Source organism: Heliangelus exortis, chromosome 1 (genome assembly GCF_036169615.1).
Source record: "Heliangelus exortis chromosome 1, bHelExo1.hap1, whole genome shotgun sequence".
Lineage (NCBI taxonomy): Eukaryota > Metazoa > Chordata > Aves > Apodiformes > Trochilidae > Heliangelus > Heliangelus exortis.
Genome location: NC_092422.1, coordinates 132017 through 157330, shown reverse-complemented (window position 1 = coordinate 157330; position 25314 = coordinate 132017). Strand labels below are relative to the sequence as shown.

General features: G+C 46.4%; 1 protein-coding gene across 1 annotated transcript in view; it reads left to right on the top strand.

Moving 5' to 3' along the window:
- Positions 1 to 25314, top strand: part of NUP98 (nucleoporin 98 and 96 precursor) — a 54681-nt gene that overhangs the window by 3787 nt on the left and 25580 nt on the right. Inside the window, 15 exon segments of the mRNA XM_071752224.1 lie at positions 359 to 478; positions 1042 to 1143; positions 1330 to 1509; positions 3162 to 3301; positions 6344 to 6451; positions 11980 to 12160; positions 13547 to 13710; positions 14708 to 14845; positions 15327 to 15414; positions 17406 to 17498; positions 17783 to 17923; positions 19124 to 19257; positions 19842 to 20029; positions 22072 to 22188; positions 23917 to 24227. Coding sequence (XP_071608325.1) covers positions 406 to 478; positions 1042 to 1143; positions 1330 to 1509; positions 3162 to 3301; positions 6344 to 6451; positions 11980 to 12160; positions 13547 to 13710; positions 14708 to 14845; positions 15327 to 15414; positions 17406 to 17498; positions 17783 to 17923; positions 19124 to 19257; positions 19842 to 20029; positions 22072 to 22188; positions 23917 to 24227 — 2158 coding nt within the window. The 5' untranslated portion in view covers positions 359 to 405.

Genomic DNA, 25314 nt, shown 5'->3' with positions numbered 1-25314 from the left:
CCCCAAATCAGGGCTGGGATTGCCCCAGCAGCCCCCCCCTTGTCCTGGGAGCAGGGGGGGCTCCCAGCCAGGAGCAAAAAACTGGAGTTTGTCTTGCCTGAAAATGGACGAAACCTCCCCAAAAGCCCAGAGGGACCCCCTGGGGGCTCTGGAACTGGAATTTTGCTTGGGTTTTTTTCTCCAGTTTGCCCAAAAAATGCAGGGGGGTTGTGATGTCACTGGGTTCTGGGGGTTCTAAACTTGGGGGTGTCACTGGAGGTGACCCCTCCAGGCAGGAGGAGGAGGAGTGGGAGATGACTTCCCCAGGTAAGACTGAAACAAAAAAACCAAAAAATCCTTTGTAATTCTCCTTTTTTAGGTTGAGGGGGTAACAAAAAGATAAACCCAACCCCACCCACCCCGAAAATGTTTAACAAATCTTTTGGGACTCCTTTTGGAGGCAGCACTGGCTTTGGGACAACGTCCACTTTTGGGCAAAGTAAGTAATAATTCAGCCAAATTTGGGTTTGTGGGGTTTTTTTTTGGGGTATTTTTCTCCTGGAGGTGCAGGTAGAGGGTCAGGTGTGGGGTGGAATCAAGGGATCCTCAGCTCTGGAGAGGGATGAGGTTGAGGAGCCCTCAGGTTCTCCCCTATCCAAGCTTTGGATTTTATGGAATTCTTGGAATTTCACCCAAGTTTGGGTGAATTCTTTGAAATCTGCTTTTCTAAAAAAAAATGGGAAGTGGAATTCTGGGGTTTAAAAGGCAGAGTGGGGAGAAAAAATTCTTCTTGTCAGTTTTTCTGGGAAAACTTGGAAAAAAAGTAAAGAATTTGAGGAGAAAACTCCTTTAAATACCCCAGAGGGTGAGGTTTGGGTGGCTAAAACAGAGAGAAAGTGGTGAAAATGCAACGTTTGGGGAAAAAAAAACCAGAATAATTCTGTTTCTCCTTCTGAGGGCTCAGGAGAGCACCTTGCAGGTGCTGCTTGGGGTGGCAGAGGAGTTTTCTGGGCAGTTTCCTCCAGGTTTTGGGGTGCTGAGGTTGTGGTTTTCACCCCACAGATGCTGGGTTCGGAACCACCAGTGGAGGAGCCTTTGGGACATCAGCTTTTGGGTCCAACAACAACACTGGGGGGCTCTTTGGGGCCACACAGACCAAACCAGGTATGGCTGAGCTGAGCCTCACAGAGAAATGGGGCTCAAAAAAACCCCAAAAAGATGAAAAATACCCCAAAAACCCCCAACCAGCACCAAAATCACCACCAAAACCCAACTGACCCCAAAAGCCCCCTGAGGGGTTGCTGAGTGGAAATAATTCCTGGTTTGGGGTTTTTTTTTTTTTATTTCCAGGAGGATTGTTTGGGTCCACCACGTTCAACCAGCCAGCCACCTCCTCCACCAGCACTGGCTTCGGCTTCGGAACCTCCACTGGGACCTCCAACAGCCTCTTTGGTACCACCAGCACCGGGGGGGGCCTCTTCTCCTCCCAGAGCAATGCCTTTGCCCAGAGCAAGCCCACAGGCTTTGGCAGTGAGTCAGAACCAGAGCTCTGAGGGGTTCTGGTGGGCCTTGTGGGGGTTCTGATGGCCTTGTGGGGGTTCTGGTGGGCCCTGGGGGGGTTCTGGTGGGCCCTGGGGGGGTTCTGGTGGGCCCTGGGGAGGTTCTGGTGGGCCCTGGGGGGGTTCTGGTGGGCCCTGGGGGGGTTCTGATGGGCCCTGGGGGGGTTCTGATGGGCCTTGTGGGGGTTCTGATGGGCCTTGGAGGGGTTCTGATGGCCTTGTGGGGGTTCTGGTAGGCCCTGGGTGGGTTCTGATGGGCCCTGGGTGGGTTCTGATGGGCCCTGGGGAGGTTCTGATGGGCCCTGGGGAGGTTCTGATGGGCCCTGGGGAGGTTCTGATGGGCCCTGGGGAGGTTCTGATGGGCCCTGGGGAGGTTCTGGTGGCCTTGTGGGGGTTCTGCTGGGCCCAGAGGAGGTTCTGATGGGCCCAGGGGGGTTTCTGATGGGCCCTGGGTGGGTTCTGATGGGCCCAGGGGGGTTTCTGATGGGCCCTTGGTGGGTTCTGATGGGCCCTGGGTGGGTTCTGATGGGCCCTGGGTGGGTTCTGATGGGCCCTGGGGGAGGGTTCTGGGGGATTTATGGGGTTGGAAGAGTTGCTGATTTATTTTTTTAGGGTTTTGTGGATTTTTTTAAGGGTTTTGTAGGGCTTGGATGGGATTTTTAAGGGTCTTGGGTTTTTCTAGGGTTTTGTGGAGATTTTTTAAGGGGTTTTGGGGATTTTTTTTTCCTGAGTTTTGTGGAGATCTGGGGGCTTTTGTGGGATTTTTTTTTTAGGGTTTAGTTTGGGTTTTTTTATGGAGTCTACTGGAGTTCTGTGATACTTTGTGGGGGTTCTTAGAGTTTTGGGGAGGTTTTATTGTTTAGGGTTTTGTGGTGGTTTTCAGGATTTTGTGTTGTGTTTTTTAGTTTTGGTTTTTTATTTTAGAGTTTTCTGATTTTAGGGTTTTGTGGGGGGTTTTAGGGTTTTGTGTCAGTTTTTTAGGGATGGTGGGGTTTTTTTTCTTTAGATTCTGTAGTTTTTTTGCTAGGGTTTTTGTGAGGATTTTCTAAGGATTTCTGGTTGTTAGGGGTGGTTATGGTCTTTTTTTATGTATTTTTTTAGGGTTTTATGGGTTCGTTTTAGGATTTAGTTGTTTTTTTAGAGTTCTGTGGCCTTTTTTTCCTTTCCTGGGGTTCCCAGTGACTCCCTCCTGGGCTCCTGATGCAGCTGATTCCAGCCACGAGTTTTAAAATAAGTTGAAATCAGGGGGTTCCTGGCATTTTTTAAGCATCCTTGGCATTTTTTAAGCATTTCCTCATGGAGCAGCTCCAGTTGGTTTTGCTTCTGGCACTGAAATCCTTGAAATCCCCCTCAAAACTCAGCTGTAACCCCCTGAAGCAGCAGAAAAGAGCTGAAACCTCCCAGGTCCCACACTGATTTTTTTTTTTTTTTTTATTGATTTGTTGCTATTTTGGTGTTTGAGGAAGGGCCAATCCTTCACCCCCCAGGATAGCTCCACCTTGGACTTTAATTTTCCAAATTCCAATTTTTTTTGTCATAAAAACATTTCAGTCCCAGCTTTAAAATTCAGATTTCTGCACTGACTTTTCTCTCTCTTTTTTTTTTTTTTTAACATTTTTGAAGACTTTGGAACCAGCACCAGCAGTGGAGGCCTCTTTGGAACCACCAACACCACTTCCAACCCTTTTGGGAGCACTTCTGGCTCCCTTTTTGGTCCCACCAGTTTCACTGCTGCTCCCACTGGCACAACCATCAAGTTTAATGTAAGTTTAGCTGCTCCTCACCCAAACCTCTGACATTTCACAGGGTTTTGGTCTCCTGGGGTTGCCATGGTTACTGAGCTGGAGAAAAAAAAGAGCATTTTATCCACCAGTGTGCACCCATCCTCACGTGGAGCTCAGGGAGGGAGCAGGAGCCTCAGGATTTGGGGTGCTCAGCCCAAAATGTGAGCACCAATCAGAATCCTGAACTTTGGCCCCTCAGCACCCCCTCCCCACCTTTTTTTGGGGACCCCTCCAAGGGTGGGGACCCCACCAGGGGCAGCCCCTTCCAGTGCTTGCCCCAAAAATAGGGCTCAGGCTGCAGCCTCAGCCTCTCCTCGTGGAGCCTGAGGTTGTGGCTCTCATCCTGTGGCTTTGGGAGAAGAAATTGGAAATTTTTTTGCTAAATGGGCAGAAACTGGGGGCATTCCTGCTTTGTTTCTCCTGGGATTTCACCCAGGAGCTGCTCCGTGGATTTGGGAAGTGGGAACAGGGGATAAGCAGCTGATGGACTTGATCCCAACTTGTCCTGCTGAGGGAGGGTTTGGAAGTTCTGTGGTGGTTGAAAATGGGGGGTGAAACCTGCCTGGAACTGGGGGAACTGGGACTTGCTGGGAAGAGGAGGTTTTCCAAAAAAATTTCTGCTGGTTCCAGTCCTCTGAACTGAGCTGATAAGCCTGAAACTTCAATTCTGGGGGGGGATGTGGCTGGAACTGGGCTGAGAGTTTGGGCAACCTGAAGTGTCACACTGTTAAAAAACAGGAGAATTGTGAAATCCATCCCTGGCACCCCAAATTTATTTAAACCATCCCTAACACCCCAAATTTATTTAAACCATCCCTAACACTCCAAATTTACCTAAACCATCCCTAGCACCCCAAATTTATTTAAGCCATTACTAGCACCTCAAATTTATTTAAATTATCCCTAGCACCTCAAATTTACCTAAACCATCCTTAGCACCTCAAATTTATTTAAACCATCCTTAGCACCTCAAATTTCTTTAAACCATCCCTAGAACCCCAAATTTATTTAAACCATCCCTGGCACCTCAAATAAATTTAAACCATCCCTAACACCTCAAATTTATTTAAACCATTCCTGGCACCTCAAATTTACCTAAACGATCCCTAACACCTCAAATTTATTTAAATTATCCCTGGTACATCAAATTTCTTTAAAACATCCCTAGCACCCCAAATTTACCTAAACCATCCCTAAGACCACAAATTTATTTAAACCATCCCTAGCCCCAAATTTACCTAAACCATCTCTGGCACCCCATATTTATTTAAATCATCCCTAGCACCTCAAATTTATTTAAATTATTCCTAGCACCTCAAATTTACCTAAACCATCCCTAACACTCCAAATTTACCTAAACCATCCCTGACACCTCAAATTTACCTAAACCATCCCTAGCACCTCAAATTTATTTAAACCATCCCTAGCACCTCAAATTTATTTAAATTATCCCTAGCACCTCAAATTTATTTAAACCATCCCTAAGACCACAAATTTATTTAAACCATCCCTAGCACCCCAAAATTACCTAAACCATCCCTAACACCTCAAATTTATTCAAACCATCCCTGGCACCCCAAATTCACCTAAAACTTGAAAATAAAGCTAGAAAATGAACACTGCTTTGTGGTTTGGGTGCCAGGGGCTTCCATCCCCCTCCTGCTTGCTCCTGAGCTTCCAGAGGAGTTCCCCAGAGTGCTGGGGGCTGCTTGGAGCAGGGGTCACAAACTCAGAACCACAGAATCCCAGAATTGTCTGGGTTGGAAGGGAGCTCAGAGCTCCTCAAGTCCAACCCTTGCTCCACTCCCCCCGTGGTTCCCAGCCCATGGCACTGAGTGCCACATCCAGGCTCTTTGGAAATATCTCCAGGGATGGAGAATCCACCCCTTCCCTGGGCAGCCCATCCCAAGGTCTGATCACCCTCTCTGCAAAGAATCCTTTCCTAATATCCAACCTAAACCTCCCCTGGCAGAGCTTCAGCTCTGCCAGGGGAGGTTTAGGTTGGATATTAGGAAAATATCCTTAAGCCCATGGCCTCTTGTCTTGTCTCTGCCTGGGAGCAGAGCCCAACCCCCCCCTGGCTCCAACCTCCTTTCAGGGAGCTGCAGAGAGTGATTTCCCTTCCTCCCCAGGGAAAATTCTGGGAGACAGAATCCCAGAATTATCCAGCTTGGAAATGACCTCTGAGAGCATCAACTCCAACCTTTAATCCACAACCACCCCAGAGCACTCAGTGCCACCTTCAGCCCCTTCTTAAAAACCTCCAGGGATGGAGAATCCACCCCTTCCCTGGGCAGGGAAGCTTCAGCTCTGCCAGGGGAGGTTTAGGTTGGATATTAGGAAAAAATCCTTAAGCCCATGGCCTCTTCTCTTGTCTCTGCCTGGGAGCAGAGCCCAACCCCCCCCTGGCTCCAACCTCCTTTCAGGGACTTGGAGAGAGTGATGAGGTCTCCCCTGAGCCTCCTCTTCTCCAGCCTCAACACCCCCAGCTCCCTCAGCCCTTCCTCACAGCATTTCTGCTGGATCCCTTCACCAGCCCAGTTGCCTCCTTTGGACCTGCTCCAGCACCTCAAGCTCCTTCCTGAGCTCAGGGGCCCAGAACTGGACACAGGACTCAAGCTCTGGCCTCCCCAGAGCTGAGCACAGGGGCAGAATCCCTTCCCTGGACCTGCTGGCCACGCTGTTCCTCAGCCAGCCCAGGATGCCATTGGCCTTCTTGGCCACCTGGGCACACTGCTGCCTCCTCTTCAGCTTCCTGCCAATCCCAGCTCCCTTTCTGCCACTCTCTGCCCAGCCTGGAGCTCCCCATGGGCTTCTTGTCTTGAACCTCATCCCCTTGGGATCAGCCCAACTCTCCAGTCTCTCCAGGTCCCTTTGCTGGCTCCTCTGCAGCTTCCTGGCAATCCCAGGTCCCCCTCTGGCTGCTCTCTGGGAGTTCCCCAGAGTGCTGGGGGCTGCTTGGAGTCACAAACTGAGGAGGTTTTGTGTTCCCCTTTTCACCCCCCACCCCTTGCCTTGCAGCCCCCCACGGGCACAGACACCATGGTGAAGTCTGGAGTCAGCACCAGCATCAACACCAAGCACCAGTGCATCACTGCCATGAAGGAGTACGAGAGCAAGTCCCTGGAGGTGGGTGCAGGGCAGGGGGCAGGGGCAGGGGGCAGGGGCAGGGCAGCTGCTCAGGGGCAGAGCTGGGAGCCTTGGGAGGTGTTTGTTAAGGGCTGGGGAGCAGGTTGTCCTGGGCAAGCTGATCCCATCCAGCCAGCTCACAGTTACACAAGTGTGCCAAGCATGAGTTGTGAGTATTCATAACGTTGTCAGTATTCATAATGTTCTCAATGTTCATAATGTTCTCAATATTCATAATGTTCTCAATGTTCATAATGTTCTCAATATTCATAATGTTCTCAATGTTCATAATGTTCTCAGTATTCATAATATTTTCAGTATTCATAATATTTTCAGTATTCATAATATTTTCAGTATTCATGTTATTTTCAGTATTCATAATATTTTCAGTATTCATAATATTTTCAGTATTCATAATATTTTCAGTATTCATAAAATTTTCAGTATTCATAATATTTTCAGTATTCATAATATTTTCAGTATTCATGTTATTTTCAGTATTCATAATATTTTCAGTATTCATAATATACTCAATATTCATAATATTCTCAATTTTCATAATCTCAATATTCATAATATTCTCAGTATTCATAATATACTCAGCATTCATAATATTTTCAGTATTATAATATTTTCAGTATTATAATATTCTCAGTTATAATATTCTCAGTATTCATAATATTCTCAGTATTCATAATATTCTCAGTATTCATAATATTCTCAGTATTCATAATATTCTCAGTATTCATAATATTCTCAGTATTCATGTTATTCTCAGTATTCATGTTATTCTCAGTATTCATAATATACTCAATATTCATAATATTCTCAGTATTCATAATATTCTCAATTTTCATAATATTCTAAATATTCATAATGTTCTCAGTATTCATAATGTTCTCAATATTCATAATAGAATATATTCACTATATTCACTATATTCACTATATTCACTATATTCACTATATTCACTATATTCACTATCATAGTATTCACAATTTCACAATTTCACAATTTCACAATTTCACAATTTCACAATTTCACAATTTCACAATTTCACAATTTCACAATTTCACAATTTCACAATTTCACAATTCCGTAACATTTATAACATTCACTGTATTTATAATATTCACTTTATTCACTATTCATTATTTTCATTCTATTCACTATATTCTATTCACTATATTCTATTCACTATATTCTATTCACTATATTCTATTCACTATATTCTATTCACTATATTCTATTCACTATATTCTATTCACTATATTCTATTCACTATATTCTATTCCCAGCATTATATTCATTATGTTCATAATATTAATAATATCCCTTATATTGAACACCTACTTTTAATATCCATTACAGGCAGAGTTAGAGGCTTGGTCCTCAGTCTGGGGAGGATTTTGGGGCTCGTTCCTCTTTTTCCCCCTCTTCAGCTGCTGTCCTTCCCATAACTTTTTCCCAGTTTGGATCATTTCCTTCTGCATTTGGCAGGGTTTTTCCTGTCTGACAAAAATGCTGAGTGCTCAGCTCATCCCTTTCCTCATCTCCCTTGCTTTTTCACATGTTGAGTTTATTTATTTATTTATATATATTTATTTATTCTTCTAAATAGATTTTTTTTTTACCTGTAAATAGATTTTTTTACCTGTAAATAGATTTTTTTTACCTGTAAATAGATTTTTTTTTACCTGTAAATAGATTTTTTTTTACCTGTAAATAGATTTTTTTTACCTGTAAATAGATTTTTTTTACCTGTAAATAGATTTTTTTTACCTGTAAATAGTTGTTACCTGTAAATAGATTTTTTTTACCTGTAAATAGATTTTTTTTACCTGTAAATAGATTTTTTTACCTGTAAATAGATTTTTTTTTTACCTGTAAATAGATTTTTTTTACCTGTAAATAGATTTTTTTTACCTGTAAATAGATTTTTTTTACCTGTAAATAGATTTTTTTTTACCTGTAAATAGATTTTTTTTACCTGTAAATAGATTTTTTTTACCTGTAAATAGATTTTTTTTTTACCTGTTAATAGTTGTTACCTGTAAATAGATTTTTTTTTTTACCTGTAAATAGATTTTTTTTCCTTGTAATACTCTTAGCCTGTGAATAGACAATTTTTTGAATGTAAGTAGACTTTTTTTACCTGTAAATAGATTTTTTTGCCTCTTAGTAAACTTTTTTTGCCTTGTAATAGACTTTTAGCCTGTGAATAGACTATTTTTTGAACTTAAGTAGACTTCTTTTGCTTCTAAATAGACTTTTTTTTGCCAGAAAACAGATTTTTTTTTTCCTACAAATACTTTTTTGCTTGTAGATTTTTTTTTGTCTACAGGCAGACTTTTACTATAAACAAATGTTTTTTTTAATATTACTTTATATATTTTTGTATATTTATTTTTGTATATATATTTATTTGTATAAATATATATGTCTGTATAGGTTATATATATTTTATAGATATATATTTATTTGGTATATATATTTTTGTAAATTTATTTGTATGCTTAAATTTTGTATTTTTATTTTAACTGTAAATAGACTTTTTTGAATCTAGACTTTTTTACTAAAGTGATTTTTTGCCTGCAAATAGACTTTTTTGCCATAAATACTTCTTTTTACTATAAAAAAACTTTTTTGACCTTTTTTTTATCTGCCTTCAGAGCAATCCCATCAACAAACCCCCTGAATTTTGCTGAATTTAATGCATTTGTCTGAAATGCTCAGCTCTGAGGAGCTGAAATTCCTGCCCTGCTGAGGCACCTGCCCAACCTGCCACAAAAATCAGAGTTTTTGGGGCTTTTCCCCCAGTTTTTATTGAACTTCTCTGCCCAAACCTTTCACCCTTCAGGTTGATTTTTTGATACTTCAGATTTTGGGAAAAAGGGGGAAGAGGAGGAGAGAAAGAAGAGGGGAAAAAAAGGGGAAAAAGGGGAAGAGAGAGAAAAAAGAGGGGAAAAAGGGGAAGAAAGAGAAAAAAGAGGGGAAAAAGGAGAAGAGAAAAAAGAGGGGAAAAGGGGAAGAAAGAGAAAAAAGAGGGGAAAAAGGAGAAGAGAAAAAAGAGGGGAAAAAGGAGAAGAGAAAAAAGAGGGGAAAAAGGAGAAGAGAAAAAAGAGGGGAAAAAGGAGAAGAGAAAAAAGAGGGGAAAAAGGAGAAGAGAAAAAAGAGGGGAAAAAGGAGAAGAGAAAAAAGAGGGGAAAAAGGAGAAGAGAAAAAAGAGGGGAAAAAGGGGAAGAGAAAAAAGAGGGGAAAAAGGGGAAGAGAAAAAAGAGGGGAAAAAGGAGAAAAAGGGGAAGAGAAAAAAGAGGGGAAAAAGGAGAAAAAAGAGGGGAAAAAGGAGAAAAAGGGGAAGAGAAAAAAGAGGGGAAAAAGGAGAAGAGAAAAAAGAGGGGAAAAAGGAGAAGAGAAAAAAGAGGGGAAAAAGGAGAAGAGAAAAAAGAGGGGAAAAAGGAGAAGAGAAAAAAGAGGGGAAAAAGGAGAAGAGAAAAAAGAGGGGAAAAAGGAGAAGAGAAAAAAGAGGGGAAAAAGGAGAAGAGAAAAAAGAGGGGAAAAAGGAGAAAAAAGAGGGGAAAAAGGAGAAAAAGGGGAAGAGAAAAAAGAGGGGAAAAAGGAGAAGAGAAAAAAGAGGGGAAAAAGGAGAAGAGAAAAAGAGGGGAAAAAGGAGAAGAGAAAAAAGAGGGGAAAAAGGGGAAGAGAAAAAAGAGGGGAAAAAGGGGAAGAGAAAAAAGAGGGGAAAAAGGAGAAAAAGGGGAAGAGAAAAAAGAGGGGAAAAAGGAGAAGAGAAAAAAGAGGGGAAAAAGGAGAAGAGAAAAAAGAGGGGAAAAAGGAGAAGAGAAAAAAGAGGGGAAAAAGGAGAAGAGAAAAAAGAGGGGAAAAAGGAGAAGAGAAAAAAGAGGGGAAAAAGGAGAAGAGAAAAAAGAGGGGAAAAAGGAGAAGAGAAAAAAGAGGGGAAAAAGGAGAAAAAAGAGGGGAAAAAGGAGAAAAAGGGGAAGAGAAAAAAGAGGGGAAAAAGGAGAAGAGAAAAAAGAGGGGAAAAAGGGGAAGAGAAAAAAGAGGGGAAAAAGGGGAAGAGAAAAAAGAGGGGAAAAAGGAGAAAAAAGAGGGGAAAAAGGAGAAAAAGGGGAAGAGAAAAAAGAGGGGAAAAAGGAGAAGAGAAAAAAGAGGGGAAAAAGGAGAAGAGAAAAAAGAGGGGAAAAAGGAGAAGAGAAAAAAGAGGGGAAAAAGGAGAAGAGAAAAAAGAGGGGAAAAAGGAGAAGAGAAAAAAGAGGGGAAAAAGGAGAAGAGAAAAAAGGGGAAAAAGGAGAAGAGAAAAAAGAGGGGAAAAAGGGGAAGAGAAAAAAGAGGGGAAAAAGGGGAAGAGAAAAAAGAGGGGAAAAAGGAGAAAAAGGGGAAGAGAAAAAAGAGGGGAAAAAGGAGAAAAAAGAGGGGAAAAAGGAGAAAAAGGGGAAGAGAAAAAAGAGGGGAAAAAGGAGAAAAAAGAGGGGAAAAAGGAGAAAAAGGGGAAGAGAAAAAAGAGGGGAAAAAGGGGAAGAGAAAAAAGGGGGAAAAGGAGAAAAAAGAGGGGGAAAAGGAGAAAAAAGAGGGGGAAAAGGGGAAGAGAAAAAAGAGGGGAAAAAGGAGAAAAAGGGGAAGAGAAAAAAGGGGAAAAAGGGGAAGAGAAAAAAGAGTGGAAAAAGGAGAAAAAGGGGAAGAGAAAAAAGGGGAAAAAGGAGAAAAAGGGGAAGAGAAAAAAGGGAAAAAGGGGAAGAGAAAAAAGAGGGGAAAAAGGAGAAAAAGGGGAAGGGGAAAAAGGGGAAGAGAAAAAAGAGGGGAAAAAGGAGAAAAAGGGGAAGAGAAAAAAGGGGAAAAAGGGGAAGAGAAAAAAGGGGAAAAAGGGGAAGAGAAAAAAGGGGAAAAAGGGGAAGAGAAAAAAGAGGGGAAAAAGGGGAAGAGAAAAAAGAGGAGAAAAAGGGGAAGAGAAAAAAGAGGAGAAAAAGGGGAAGAGAAAAAAGAGGAGAAAAAGGGGAAGAGAAAAAAGAGGAGAAAAAGGGGAAGAGAAAAAAGAGGAGAAAAAGGGGAAGAGAAAAAAGAGGAGAAAAAGGGGAAGAGAAAAAAGAGGAGAAAAAGGGGAAGAGAAAAAAGAGGAGAAAAAGGGGAAGAGAAAAAAGAGGAGAAAAAGGGGAAGAGAAAAAAGAGGGGAAAAAGGGGAAGAGAGAAGAGGGGGGAAAAGGGGAAAAAAGGGGAAGAGAGAGAAAGAAGAGGGGGGAAAAAGGAGAAAAAGGGAAGAGAAAGAAGAGAGGGAAAAAGAAATGGGAAGAGAGAAAGAAGAGAGGAAAAAGGGGAAGAGAAGAGAGAAAGGAAGGGAAAAAGGGGAAGAGAGAAAGAGGAGGGGAAAAGGGGAAAGGGGAAGAGAGAGAGACAAAAAGAGCTGAGGAAGTCCAGGAGGGGTCCTGGCTGGGTAAAACCCCTCTGTGCTGGGGCTGCCTGTGGGGACAGATCCACGGCACTGTGTGGAAACCTGTGGATTTTCCCTTTTCCAGGAGCTCCGTTTGGAGGATTACCAGGCCAACAGGAAGGGCCCCTCCAACCCCGTGGGGGCTGGGGCAGCTGCAGGTTTGTTTGGCTCCTCTCCTGCCACCTCCAGCACAGCCACGGGGCTCTTTGGCTCCTCCACCACCAACACGGGCTTCTATGGACAGAATAAAACTGCTTTTGGAACCAGTGAGTCCTGGCCCTCCCCTCCCTCTCCTCATCTTCTGCCTCCTTCCAGTTTTGGGGGTGTCAGCCCCACAGGCACCTCTGGGTTTGGTTTTCAGGGGTCAGGAAAACACAGCTGGGAATCAGAACCCCCAGGGTGTGGGGAACCAGCAGTTGGGTTCAGGGGGAACCAAGGTTTGGTTTCTCAAAAGTGGGGAGAAGTTTTTATTTGTGCAAATAGTTTTTCAGAAGTGTTTGCTTGTGGTTTTGGGGGTTAGACTGGGAACAGGAGACCCCAAAATCCTGCAGTCTGTAGAAGGGAGGTGTCCCATGGCAGGGGGTGGGGTTGGGGGTCCTCAGGAAGGACAGAGGAGGCACTGGAGATGCTGGGAGGGCTGAGAACAAGAGAAAGGAGAAAGCAATTGAAAAAGAAAGGGAAAGAGGGGAAGAGAGAAAGAAAGGGGAAAAGGAGAAAGGGAAAAAGAGAAAGGAGAGGGGAAAAAAAGGGGGAAAGGGCAAGAGAGAAAGGAGAGGGGAAAAAAAGGGGGAAAGGGCAAGAGAGAAAGGAGAGGGGAAAAAAAGGGGGAAAGGGCAAGAGAGAAAGGAGAGGGGAAAAAAAGGGGGAAAGGGCAAGAGAGAAAGGAGAGGGGAAAAAAAGGGGGAAAGGGCAAGAGAGAAAGGAGAGGGGAAAAAAAGGGGGAAAGGGCAAGAGAGAAAGGAGAGGGGAAAAAAAGGGGGAAAGGGCAAGAGAGAAAGGAGAGGGGAAAAAAAGGGGGAAAGGGCAAGAGAGAAAGGAGAGGGGAAAAAGGGGAAAGGGCAAGAGAGAAAGGAGAGGAAGAAAAAGGGAAAGAGGGGGAAAGGGAAAGAGGGGAAAAAAGGGGAAAGGGAAAGAGGGGAAAAAAGGGGAAAGGGAAAGAGGGGAAAAAAGGGGAAAGGGAAAGAGGGGAAAAAAGGGGAAAGGAAAAGAGGGGAAAAAGGGGAAAGGGAAAGAGAAAGGAGAGGGGAAAAGGGCAAGAGAGAAAGGAGGGGAAAAGGGGAAAAAGGGCAGGAGGGAAAAAGGAGAAAAAGGGGAAGAGAGAAAGAAGAGGGGAAAAAGGAGAAGAAGAGCAAGAGAGAAAGACAAGAAGAAGGTTGTGGGGAGCCCTTGGAGCAGCTCCCAGTGCCTGAAGGGGCTCCAGGAGAGCTGGGGAGGGACTTTGGGCAAGGGCCTGGAGTGGGTGCTCCCATGGAGATGAAGAAGCTGAGGAATTCCCTGACAGGAGTTGGGGGGCAGTGACACCAGGGGGGGGGCTGCTGTCCCACTGACCTGAAGGATCTTCCTCCCCAGTGGGGGAACATCACACGTGGTGTGGCTGGATGAATATTTCAGGGGTTTTCTTGTGGTTTTTTTGCTGTGTTTTTGTGTTGTAGGCACGACTGGCTTTGGGACTGGCACAAGTGGGGGGCTCTTTGGGCAGCAGTCTCAGACCACGAGTCTCTTCAACAAACCTTTTGGCCAGGCCACCACGACACAGAACACTGGCTTCTCCTTTGTCAACACCAGCACCCTGGGGCAGCCCAACACCAACACCATGGTGAGAGCAGGGGGTGAACCTCCTGAGCTCTGCCTGCAGGGGCAGGGACTCCAGCTGGGACTGGTTGGGATCTTCCTCAAGTTGGGAAACAGCTTGGGAAAAGTGGGACACAGAGCTTGGAACCAGAAGTTTTTCTTCTTGATATTTGGGCAGCTTTGAACAAAAACTTCTCCAAATCCCTTTCCTGAAGCTCTCTGAGCTCCCTTTCTGCTCTCTGAGTATTTCCAAATAACTTTTCCAAATCCCTTCCCTGAAGCTTTCTGAGCTCCCTTTCTGCTGAGTATTTCCATACAACTTCAGACAGATTATACAACCCATAGTTAACATTTTGGGGGAATTAATTAACAATCCTGGCCTGTCTGGTGACCAAGGAGCAGCACTTCTGGGCTCTGTGATGGAAAGGTGCTTCGGCTCCAGAGAGCTCTCAGAATGTGCTGGGATTTCTCCCAGAAAACACTGAAATGGTTCATTTCCAGCTCCTGCCCCCTGTATGGGGAGGAAATTGAGATCTTTTTAAGCTTGGAACATAAGTCCTGGTTGTCCTCCTGCTTGTCCTCTCTCCTCCTTTTCCTCCTGCTTGTCCTCTCTCCTCCTTTTCCTCCTGCTTGTCCTCTCTCCTCCTTTTCCTCCTGCTTGTCCTTTCTCCTCCTTTTCCTCCTGGTTGTCCTTTCTCCTCCTTTTCCTCCTGGTTGTTCCCTCTCCTCCTGGTTTTCCCTTCCCTTCTCCTTGATGTTTTTGTAACCCATTTCTCAGAACCACTGTTGCTTCTGAGCTGCTCCTCACCCAGCACTTCCCCCAGCAAGAGTTCTGTAGCATTCTTCCATCCCTCACTGGTTACCATTTTATTCATTACCAATTTATTCCTCATTTTATTCATTATTACCAATTTATTCCTCCTCTTATTCCTGATTTTATTAACCAGCTTTGTGCCTCAGTGCTGTTACCATCAGTGCCAAAAACCCCTCTGCTTTTTTTCTTGCCCTTTTCCTCTCTTTAGGGTCTCTTTGGGGTAACCCAGCCCTCACAACCTGGAGGCCTCTTTGGCACAGCTGCCAACACCAATGCTGGCACAGGATTTGGGACAGGAACTGGGCTTTTTGGACAAACCAACACAGGATTCGGTGTTGGAGGTTCGGTACGTTGGGAAAAAACAGAATAAGATCAGTTAAGATAGAAATGGCTCTTCCTGCATGGTGATCTCTGGGGAAAAGATGAATTAAGAACCCCCAAAAAAGCCCCAAACGTGGTTTTGTGTGGGGTGCAGGATCTGAGAGAGCTGGGGTGGAGGAATGGTTTTGATTAACAACCTCTTAATTAGAGGCAGTGATAGAGATGAGCCCTCCCCTGCTGGGGATGCAGGGTGGTCAAGGACAGGAATTTCAGTTGCTTGGTGGTGGCTTGAGGGGAAAAAAAAAAACCCAGGAGCTGTCTCCTTGCTGCTTGGTTGTTTTGTTTTAATGTGGTGACAGAAGTGGTTGGGGTGGCCCTGTCCCAGTGGCTCCCATGAACCCCCCTGAGCTCTGAGCTCCTGTGTGGCCTTCAGCTTCTCAGGGGCTTGAACACCACCCTCAGGTTTCTAAACTCACCTGGATTTTTTTTTTTTTTATGCCTTTCAGACCCTGTTTGGTAACAAACCTGCTGGATTTGGAACCACCACCACCAGTGCTCCCTCCTTTGGCACCACCACTGGCGGCGGGCTCTTTGGTAACAACCCCCCCAGAGCCCTGGGACCCAACCCCCCCAGAGCCCTGGGACCCAACCCCCCCAGAGCCCTGGGACCCAACCCCCCCAGAGCCCTGGGACCCAACCCCCCCAGAGCCCTGGGACCCAACCCCCCCAGAGCCCTGGGACCCAACCCCCCCAGAGCCCTGGGACCCAACCCCCCCAGAGCCCTGGGACCCAACCCCCCCCAGAGCCCTGGGACCCAACCCCCCCAGAGCCCTGGGACCCAACCCCCCCAGAGCCCTGGGACCCAACCCCCCCAGAGCCCTGGGACCCAACCCCCCCAGAGCCCTGGGACCCAACCCCCCCAGAGCCCTGGGACCCAACCCCCCCAGAACCCTGGGACCCATCCCCTTGGGACCCAACCAGCACAGAACCTGGGAAGCCATCCCCCCCCCAGCCCCCTGGGACCCCAGCAGCCCAGAGCCTTAGGGACCAGCCCTGAACTTCAGTTATCAAAACAAACACACACAATTTGGGTAGTTTTAAAAAAAAAACTAATGGGGTTTCCACCACCCTGCTGTGTGTGTGAGCTCCCACCTATCTGCTGAGTGTGTGTGAATGTTCACATCCTGAGGTAAAGCCAGGCCCTGGGGGTGCTGCTGCAGGGAAACAGCTTGGTGGCTGATTCCTGCCCTTCTGGAGAAAAGTTTCTATGGCAGGAGGTGGTTAAGTGCCACCCATCCAGGGAGAGCTTCATAGAAAATGGAACCTGCAGCTGAAAACTCCTAAAATCAAAGAATTTTTACAGCGTAGGGGTTTGGGGAGAGGCTGCAAGTGGGAGCTGCTGGGAGGGCTGGAGCAGCTCTGGAGCCAGGGGGAGAGAGTTGGGGGTGTTCAGGCTGGAGAAGAGAAGGAGAAGGTTGTGGGGAGCCCTTGGAGCAGCTCCCAGTGCCTGAAGGGGCTCCAGGAAAGCTGGGGAGGGACTTTGGGCAAGGGCCTGGAGGGAGGTGCCAAGGAGAGATGGTTTCAAAGTGGAAGAGGGGAGCTGGAGAGGAGCTGGGAGGGAGAAGTGAGGGTGGGGAGAGCCTGGGAGAGGTTTCCTGGAGAAGCTGTGGGTGGTGGGAATGTTGGAGTTGAGGTTGGATGGGGTTGGAGCCTCCTGGGCTGGGGGAGGGGTCCCTGGTGGCACTGGGGGAGCTTTAAGGTCCCATCCCACCCAACTCATTCCCTGCAATACACTGTGGCTGAAGGAAAGAGGATAAAACCAGAATGGGGTCAAACCAGTGGAATTTGTAGGTTGGTGGCAGGGATAAGGAGCTTGTGGACTGGAGAGGAGGTGAAATGAGTCAGTCCCAGCTGAACAAGGAGCTGCTGTTGTTTTCCACGGTGTGAGGGATCAAAGTCCTGAAGAACTGGGTCTGGTGTCCACCCTGGGCTGATGTCAGGGGGTGGGGGTTGGGTCAGGGGGTGGCTGAGCAGCAGAAACATCTCCTCATCCTTCAAGGAAATGACACTGAGACCTGGTTCCTTTCTTTTTCTTCTCTGAGAGCAACAAAACTCTTCCCATTAGTAGGTTTAGATCCTGACATCCATCCCTTTTTTAATGTTTACTATTAAAAGCAGCAATAAAGCCTAAAATACCCTAAAATCCCTCCCAGGCCAGGCAGAAGGAGGACCCAAGCCCTCAGCAGACCCAGCTGACCAACCCTGACAAATTAACACAGGTTTTGTGGTGGGATTTCTTCCTAAGTCTCTTTTTTTTTTTATTTTTTTTTTTGTCCTTGTCTCCTTGGGCACAGCTTTGTGCTGCCACTGTTGGGTGGTGGAAATTCTAATTGTTTAATTTATAATTAAGTTTGTAACAAAGGGAAAAGCTTCAGGAGGCAAAGCTCTGGTTTTCTGATGTTTGTTTTGTTAACTGATGGGGATACATTTGGCCTTCCCTGGCTTTGAGCTGGTGCTGCTGATTGATTTAAAACCTTGGCTGGTAATTTCCATCTCTTAACGAGCTGCTGCTTCTTTCCTTGGAGGTTTTGGTGCCAACACTGCTGGAAGTAGTTTGTTTGGAAATAAACCTGCAACTGCGACTCTGGGAACTGGGCTTGGAACAGGGTTTGGGACAGGTAAGGAGCTCCCCAGGTCATTTTGGGTCACCCTAAGTCCTGAGGTTCTGTCTCAGATCAGAACCAAGCTCTGCTTGCTGTCACCTTGCTAAAAAAAAAACAAACTTAGAAACTAGAGGTGAAAAAACCCATGGCATCCAAGCCTCTCAGCTGGTTTGAGTCCTGATGGAGATGGAAAATGTTCCTTGCACTTCCATAAATGATTTATTTTCCTGGTGGGGTAAATTGGCTTTGGGATTTTGTCACCACTTTGTCCTAAGTGAACAATTTTCCCCCTGCCACAGCTCTTGGAGCAGGCCAGACATCTCTGTTTGGAAACACCCAGCCCAAGCTTGGTGGGACACTGGGAACAGGACCCTTTGGAGCACCAGGATTCAACACCTCAACGGCCACTCTGGGGTTTGGAGCTCCTCAGCCTGCTGTGGGTGAGTAAAACCTGGGGGTCTCTGCTGCTTCCTCCCACCCCCTGCTTTGGAGGGAAAAAAACCACTTGAGCATCACTCTGAGGCCATTTCTGTCCTTGGTAGCAGTAGAGGCTCTGCTAATGACTTTTTTTAATGCTAATTATTTGTCCAGAATCACTCAACGTTGCTAATAGCTTTTTTTTTTTAGTTCCATTTTACAATTTTAGAACATTTTAGAGCTTTGTCTTCAAGATTGCAAGAAAAAGCTTGAAGTTTTCAAGACAGACTTGGACCATAAGCTGTTGTTTCTCTGATTTTGTTGTTTTATGGGGTTTTTTTGTAGGGGGGTTGCATCAATCTTGTTTCCCAGCCTTGAACCTGAGGCAGCAACAGTAGGTGCTGACAAAAAAAAACTCAAACATGAGGGAAATGAAACTTTTTAGCTTCTTCAGTCCAGGTGGGAGAGGCAGAGGTGCCTCCAGCCTCCCTGCTCTCTCCTCCTGTGAACTTCAGAAATAAATAGGAAAAAAAAAAAAAAAAAAAGAGGCTGAGGGGAGCTACATCCTCATCCTGAGGAAATTCTCAGGTTTCACTCATCTCTCTGCAGTCAGGTTTGAAGGATTTCTGTCTCCTTTCCATCATCCTTCTGCATTTCTCATGCTCTACAGATGATCCAAGGGTTGATTCACATCTGGGGAGCATCTGGAAACAGCTTTGGAGCTGGGAAGAGCCACTTGTCTCAAACTCTAGGAAGGCTTTCACCATAAACTGATGCATTTTTCAAAAAAAAAAAAAAAAAAAAAATTGTAGAAACAACAATCTGCTTTCCCTGGGATTGTTTTGAAGCTGCTTTAGGTTGCTTGTGGTGTGAACACTTGTGGTCATTGAACAGGAATTAAAATTAGATGCTAGGAGACAGAGTCAGACTGGGAGGTTTGGTTCAGTGCTCTGCCTCATCAGTTCAGGTTGTTTATTTTTCCTTAGAAAGTGTTTCAGAAGTCAAACATCTTAGTTACAGGTTTTGTCCTGATGTGTAGCTCTCTGTGCCCTCAGTTTTCCACAGATCAACTCAGTAGCAAATTTCCAAGGAAGGGGAGGGGATTTCTCCTTCAGGTGGCTGGAGGTTGTGGGAATGTGAATCCTGTGAGGAGCTCCTCTGGAAGGATGTTGTATTAAAAAGAAAAAAAAACAAATTAAAAACTATTTTAACCTCTTTTCCAGCCCTGACAGACCCAAATGCCTCAGCTGCCCAGCAAGCTGTCCTGCAGCAGCACCTCAACAGCTTGACTTACTCACCCTTTGGAGATTCTCCCCTCTTCAGGAACCCCATGTCAGACCCAAAGAAGAAAGAAGAGGTAAATGCACATAAAATGCACTTTCTGATTAAAATTTCCAGTTACTTGGTGGTTCCCTCCTCACTGTCTTTGTTTCAGGTCACACTGAGCAGCAAAACAAGTTGCCACCTGGACACTTGTTCTGGTGTGGTGGCTTTTTCTGCTCTCCAGGAGGCAACCTGTATTATCTTGTGGCTTTTTACTGCTTTTGATTATTTTCAGAGCCTTGGCTTTGGGTTCTTGCTCTCCTCACAGCTGCTTGTTGAGAAAATAAAGCTGGGAATTGCCCACACTTGGTTTTAGTTTGAGCTTTGCTCATGACATCCCAGCAGCCTCTAAACCCTGTTGGTTGGGTTGGAAAGCCAACCAAATACTTGCCAGACTTTTTCTTTGTTTGTTTTTTCCACTAATAAGGGATTTTCTAAATGGCTGCTGCCCCTGGGCACATTCCAGGGCCTCAGAGGTGATTCCTGTCCTCACCACAACCTCAAGGTCCCATCCCTGGGGCACTGCAGACTTTGTCCTGTTGTGCAGCAGCTCTGTGGATCCCACCAGGAAATGGGATAAAAATCCCACTTCTCTCATCTTTTTTTTTTCTCTTTCAGAGGCTGAAACCCACCAACCCAGCAGCTCAGAAGGCTTTAACCACACCCACCCATTACAAGCTGACTCCCCGGCCCGCCACCAGGGTGCGACCCAAAGCTCTGCAGTCCGCGGGCTCGGCCAAGTCGCAGCTCTTCGACGGCCTGGATGATGATGAACCCGCCCTCTCCAACGGGGCCTTCATGCCAAAGTTGGTGCCTTTCCTTCCCTTCTTGGCCCTGGCAGGAGGAGGAGGAGGGGGGTGAAAAGTCTGCGGGTTAAATTCAGGCCAAATCAGATTTAAAATGAGGATTTAAATGCTTGAAAAATGATTTAAATGCTTTAAATTTAAATGCTTGAAAAGTGATTTAAATGCTTTAAATTTAAATGCTTGAAATGTGATTTAAATGCTTTAAGTTTAAATGCTTGAAAAATTATTTAAATGCTTTACATTTAAGGGCTTTACATTTAAGGGCTTTACATTTAAGGGCTTTACATTTAAGGGCTTTACATTTAAGGGCTTTACATTTAAGGGCTTTACATTTAAGGGCTTTACATTTAAGGGCTTTACATTTAAGGGCTTTACATTTAAGGGCTTTACATTTAAGGGCTTTACATTTAAGGGCTTTACATTTAAGGGCTTTACATTTAAGGGCTTTACATTTAAGGGCTTTACATTTAAGGGCTTTACATTTAAGGGCTTTACATTTAAGGGCTTTACATTTAAGGGCTTTACATTTAAGGGCTTTACATTTAAGGGCTTTACATTTAAGGGCTTTACATTTAAGGGCTTTACATTTAAGGGCTTTACATTTAAGGGCTTTACATTGGGTTAAATGGGTTTAAAAGCTTTAAAAGCTTTAAAAGGTTTGCAGCAAACTTCCTGTGGAGCCAGTTAGGAATTACTCATTCCAAGGGATTTAAAATAACCAAACAACTTTGCAGAAAGAGGCATCAGTCCTTGGAAGTCCCTGCAGGCATTTTTATTTCTTACAGAAAATACTGTGTGGACTTGGGTTGTTCCTCCAGTAACTCTGGAGAGGAGAAACCTTTATGTCTGTGACAGACTTTTCACAGAGCCATAGAATGGGTTGGGTGGGAAGGGACCTTCCAGCTCCTCCAGTTCCAACCCCTGGATGTGCAGGGACCCCTCCCACAGCCCAGGGGGCTCCAACCCCATCCAACCTGGGCTGAGACACTGCCAGGGATGGGGCAGCCACAGCTTCCTTGGGCAGCCTGGGACAGGGGCTCAGGACCTTCAAATTCCAGAATTTCTTCCTTCCCTCTCCTCTCCATCTCCCCTCTTGCAGCTGGAAACCCTTCCCCCTCATCCCATCCCTCCAGGCCCTTGTCCCAAGTCCCTCCCCAGCTTTCCTGGAGCCCCTTCAGGCACTGGAAGGAGCTCCAAGGTCTTCTCTCCTCTCCTCCAGACTGAACACCCCCAACTCTCTCAACCTGTTCCAGGCTCTCCCCACCCTCAAATTCCAGAATTTCTTCCCCATCTCCAACCTCAATCTCCCCTTTCTCTCCAAGTTTTAACCCATTTCCCTTCTCCTCTCCCTACCCCCCCGTGTCCAAAGCCCTCCCCCAGCTTTCTTGGAGCCCCTTCAGATATTGGAAGGTTGCTCTGAGCTCACCTGGGAGCCTCCTCTTCTCCAGGCTGAACAACCCCAATCCCTCAGCCTGGCTTCCCAGGGAGCTGCTCAGCCCTCTGAGCATTTCAGTGGCTCCTCTGGACACCTTCCAGGAGCTCTGTGTCCTTCTGATGCTGGGGACTCCACAACTGGACACAGGACTCCAGGGGGGGTCTCAGCAGAGCAGAGCAGAGGGGGAGAATCCCCTCCCTCAATGCTCTCTGGGCTTCTGCTGATGCCCCCAGGACCTGGGGGGGTTCTGGGCTCAGCTTCAGCTTCTGCTCCACCAGCACCCCCAAATCCTTCTCCTCAGGGCTGTCCTGGTTTTGGGCAGGGTTCTTCTGCTGGGAAGGCTCAGCTTTGTCAAACAGATCCTGCTGGGGTTGCTTGGGTTTTGAAGCTTTCAATGATCTGTGGTGCTTTTTTGTACTTAAGAAGCAAAAGTTTTGACAGGAATTGCAGAAGGAGCTTTAGGATCTCCTGCAAACAGCTTTCAGAAAGCACAGCCCCAAGTGTGTCTCAGCTGGTTCCTGGTCCTTGAAATGCAGGAGTTAAGCATGAAATATGTTTGTGCAGTGCATAAATGCCAATTTCTCTTCTCTTCTAATTTTTTTTCCAGGAAGAGCATCAAAAAGTTGGTTTTGAAGAACCTCAACAGCAGCAACCTCTTCTCCCCTGTCAGTCGTGACAGTGAGGACCTGGCCTCTCCATCAGAGTACCCAGAGAATGGGGACAGGTGAGTTGAGTCACCCTGCAGGAGCTTCCCCTGACCAGAAACACAAGCTGGTTCTGCAGGTCTCTAAATTCTTGGCAAGAAAATAGGTGGGGATTTCCAAGGATGTCACCTCAGCTGTTGGTTGGAATGCAAACTGACCTCTTGAACTGTGGAATTCTTCCTGTGTGGTTCTGTACCAACTCCCTGCATCCCAGCCACAGATCAGAGAGGAATTCAGAGTGCCAGGGGTGGGAAGGGAGCTCTGGAGCTGCTGATCCCAGAGCAGGGGGCACAGGATGGTGTCCAGGGGGGTTGGGAATGTCTCCAGAGAAGGAGACTGCAGCCCCTCTCTGGGCAGCCTGGGCCAGGGCTCTGCCAGCCTCAAAGTCCAGAGGTTCCTCCTCATCTGGAGCTGGAAGTTCCTTCCCATGGTCAGGTTTGTGCCCCTTGCCCCTGGTCCTGTCCCTGGCAGCCCTGAGGAGAGTCTGGCCCCATCCTCCTGACCCCCAGCCTGGAGATCTTGATCAGCACTGAGAGATCCCCCTCAGGCTTCTCCAGGCTGAACAGCCCCAGGGCTCTCAGCCTCAGGAGAGATGTCCCAGTGCCCTCCTCATCCTCGGAGCCCTTTGCTGTCCCCTCTCCAGCAGCTCCTTGGCCTTCAGGAACCAGGGAGCCCAGAACTGGACCCAGTTCTGCAGCTGTGTCCTCCCCAGGGCAAGGCAGAGCAGAGCAGGGCAGAACCTCCCTGAGGCTCCTGGCCATGCTCCTCTGGATGCTCCCCAAGGTTCCATGGCCCTTCTTGGCCACCAGGACACTTTGTGGGCTCCTGGTCACCCTGTTTCCCACCAGGACTCCCAGATCCCTCTCCCCAGAGCTCCTCTCCAGCCCCTGCTGGGGTGACTGTGGGGATTTGTGCTCCCCTCTCACCAGAAATGAGACACTTTCTTTCAGGATAAACCTGACTTTGAGGTTTCAGGGATAAACTTGAGGTGAGAAGGACCTTTTCTTCTGCTTGGTCTTCTTCAGTCATGAGGGGATCACCAGGAAGGTCCTCTGCTCCACGTATCTCCTAGTAGTGTTGTATTTTTTCCCTGTTAAAATGTGGACTCTCCAAAGTCCTCTCTCCCTCCTCAAAAGCCTGAAACCTCCCTTCCCTTGAAATCTGTGGTCATACACCAGAGGAGAAGACTAAGGTGATGATTTTGGGGCACAAAAGTCTTGCCAGCCTGCTTCACCTGTGGTTGAACCTTCAGATGGAGGTGGCCTTGGGGAGGTCTCTCTGTTCCTCAAGACTGAATTCTGGTTGGTGTGGTCTTGATCCCACTGGGGGGTCTCAAACCTCCATGGACAGAGGTTCTGCAGCCTTCCTGTGTCTCTCTTCTGATGGTTGGTTGTCCTCGTTGGTTTCTCCTGGTTTAACTGGGTGGCTGTTCTGAGGAGGAGCCTGAATTTTGTCTCATTGGGAGGCTGTGACCACAGCTTGCTTTGTGAGCCTTTTCTCCAGACTGAGCATCCCCTTCCCCTCACAGCTCTCACCCTTTGGTCCCCTGAGCCTCCTGGTCCCCCTCTCCTCACTCTTTTTGGTGGTGAGACCCCCAGATGAGCTGCAGAGGTTGCCCACAGAGGGCAGAGTGAAGGTGAACAAGGATCTCCTCAGTCTGTAGCCCCTGTGCCGAGCCCTTTAGCTTGAGCATTGACTCAAGTCCCTCAGAGAACTCCATAATTCCACTTTCTTCTTCATTTCCTCAGGTTTTTCCTGTCAGTGGCTCCTGAGGAGAACCACAGACAGGACGGGGAGCGAGAGGAGGAGGAGGAGCAGCACGAGGTGACGAGGTTTTACACCAACCCCATTGCCAAGCCCATCCCCCAGACCCCAGAGAACACCCTGCACCCCAAACACCACAACAACAACCTGGATGACACCATCGTGGCTCTGAACATGAGGGCAGCCCTGAGGAACGGGCTGGAGGGCAGTAGTGAAGATGCCTCCTTCCAGGATGATTCCCTTCAGGATGAGCGTGAAGAGGAGACAGAAACGGGGCCTCATCTGCATCCTGCAGGTCAGAGCTGGGGAGATCAGCACAGCCCAGGATGGGCTGGGGGGGAAGGGACCTTCAAGATCACCCAGGGACACCTCCCACAGCCCAGGGGCCTCCAGAGAAATAGATTGGAATTCATCAACTGAAATTAAAGTCTTGGATTTAATCTGTCAGACTGGGGTTGAAGGATTGGGTTGGGGTTGAAGGATTGGGTTGGGGTTGAAGGATTGGGTTGGGGTTGAAGGATTGGGTTGGGGTTGAAGGATTGGGTTGGTTTTAATCTGTCAGATTGGAATTGAAGAATTGGTTTGGGATTCAAGGATTGGATTGGGAATAATCTGTTGGAGTGGATTTAATTTCTCAGATTGGAATTAAACTGTTGGGTTGGATTTAATCTATTACATTGCAATTAATCTGTTGGGTTGGATTCAAGGGTTAAATTGGGGTTGAAGGGTTGGAATGGGATTCAAGGATTGGATTGGGGTTAATCTGTTGGACTGGGAGTGAAGGATTTGATTTGGATTCAAGGATTTGGGTTAATTGATTGGAGTGAGGTTGAAGGGTTAATTGATTGGAGTGAGGTTGAAGGATTGATTGGGATTCAAGGATTGGATTGGGGTTAATCTGTTGGACTGGGAGTGAAGGATTTGATTTGGATTCAAGGATTTGGGTTAATCTGGATTGGGATTCAAAGATTGGGTTGGGGTTAATCTGTTGGACTGGGAGTGAAGGATTTGGTTTGGATTCAAGGATTTGGATTTGGGTTAATTGATTGGATTGGGAGTCAAAGATTGGATTGGGAGTGAAGTATTGGATTTGGTTTCAAGGATTTGGATTTGAGTTAATCAATTGGGTTGGGATTCAAGGATTGGGTTGGGATTCAAGGATTGGGTTGGGATTCAAGGATTGGGTTGGGATTCAAGGATTGGGTTGGGATTCAAGGATTGGGTTTGAAGGATTGGATTGGGGTTAATCTGTTGGATTGGGAGTGAAGGATTTGATTTGGATTGAAGGATTTGGGTTAATTGATTGGAATGGGATTCAAGGATTGGGTTGGGGTTGATCTGTTGGATTGGGGTTGATCTGTTGGATTCAAGGATTTGAGTTA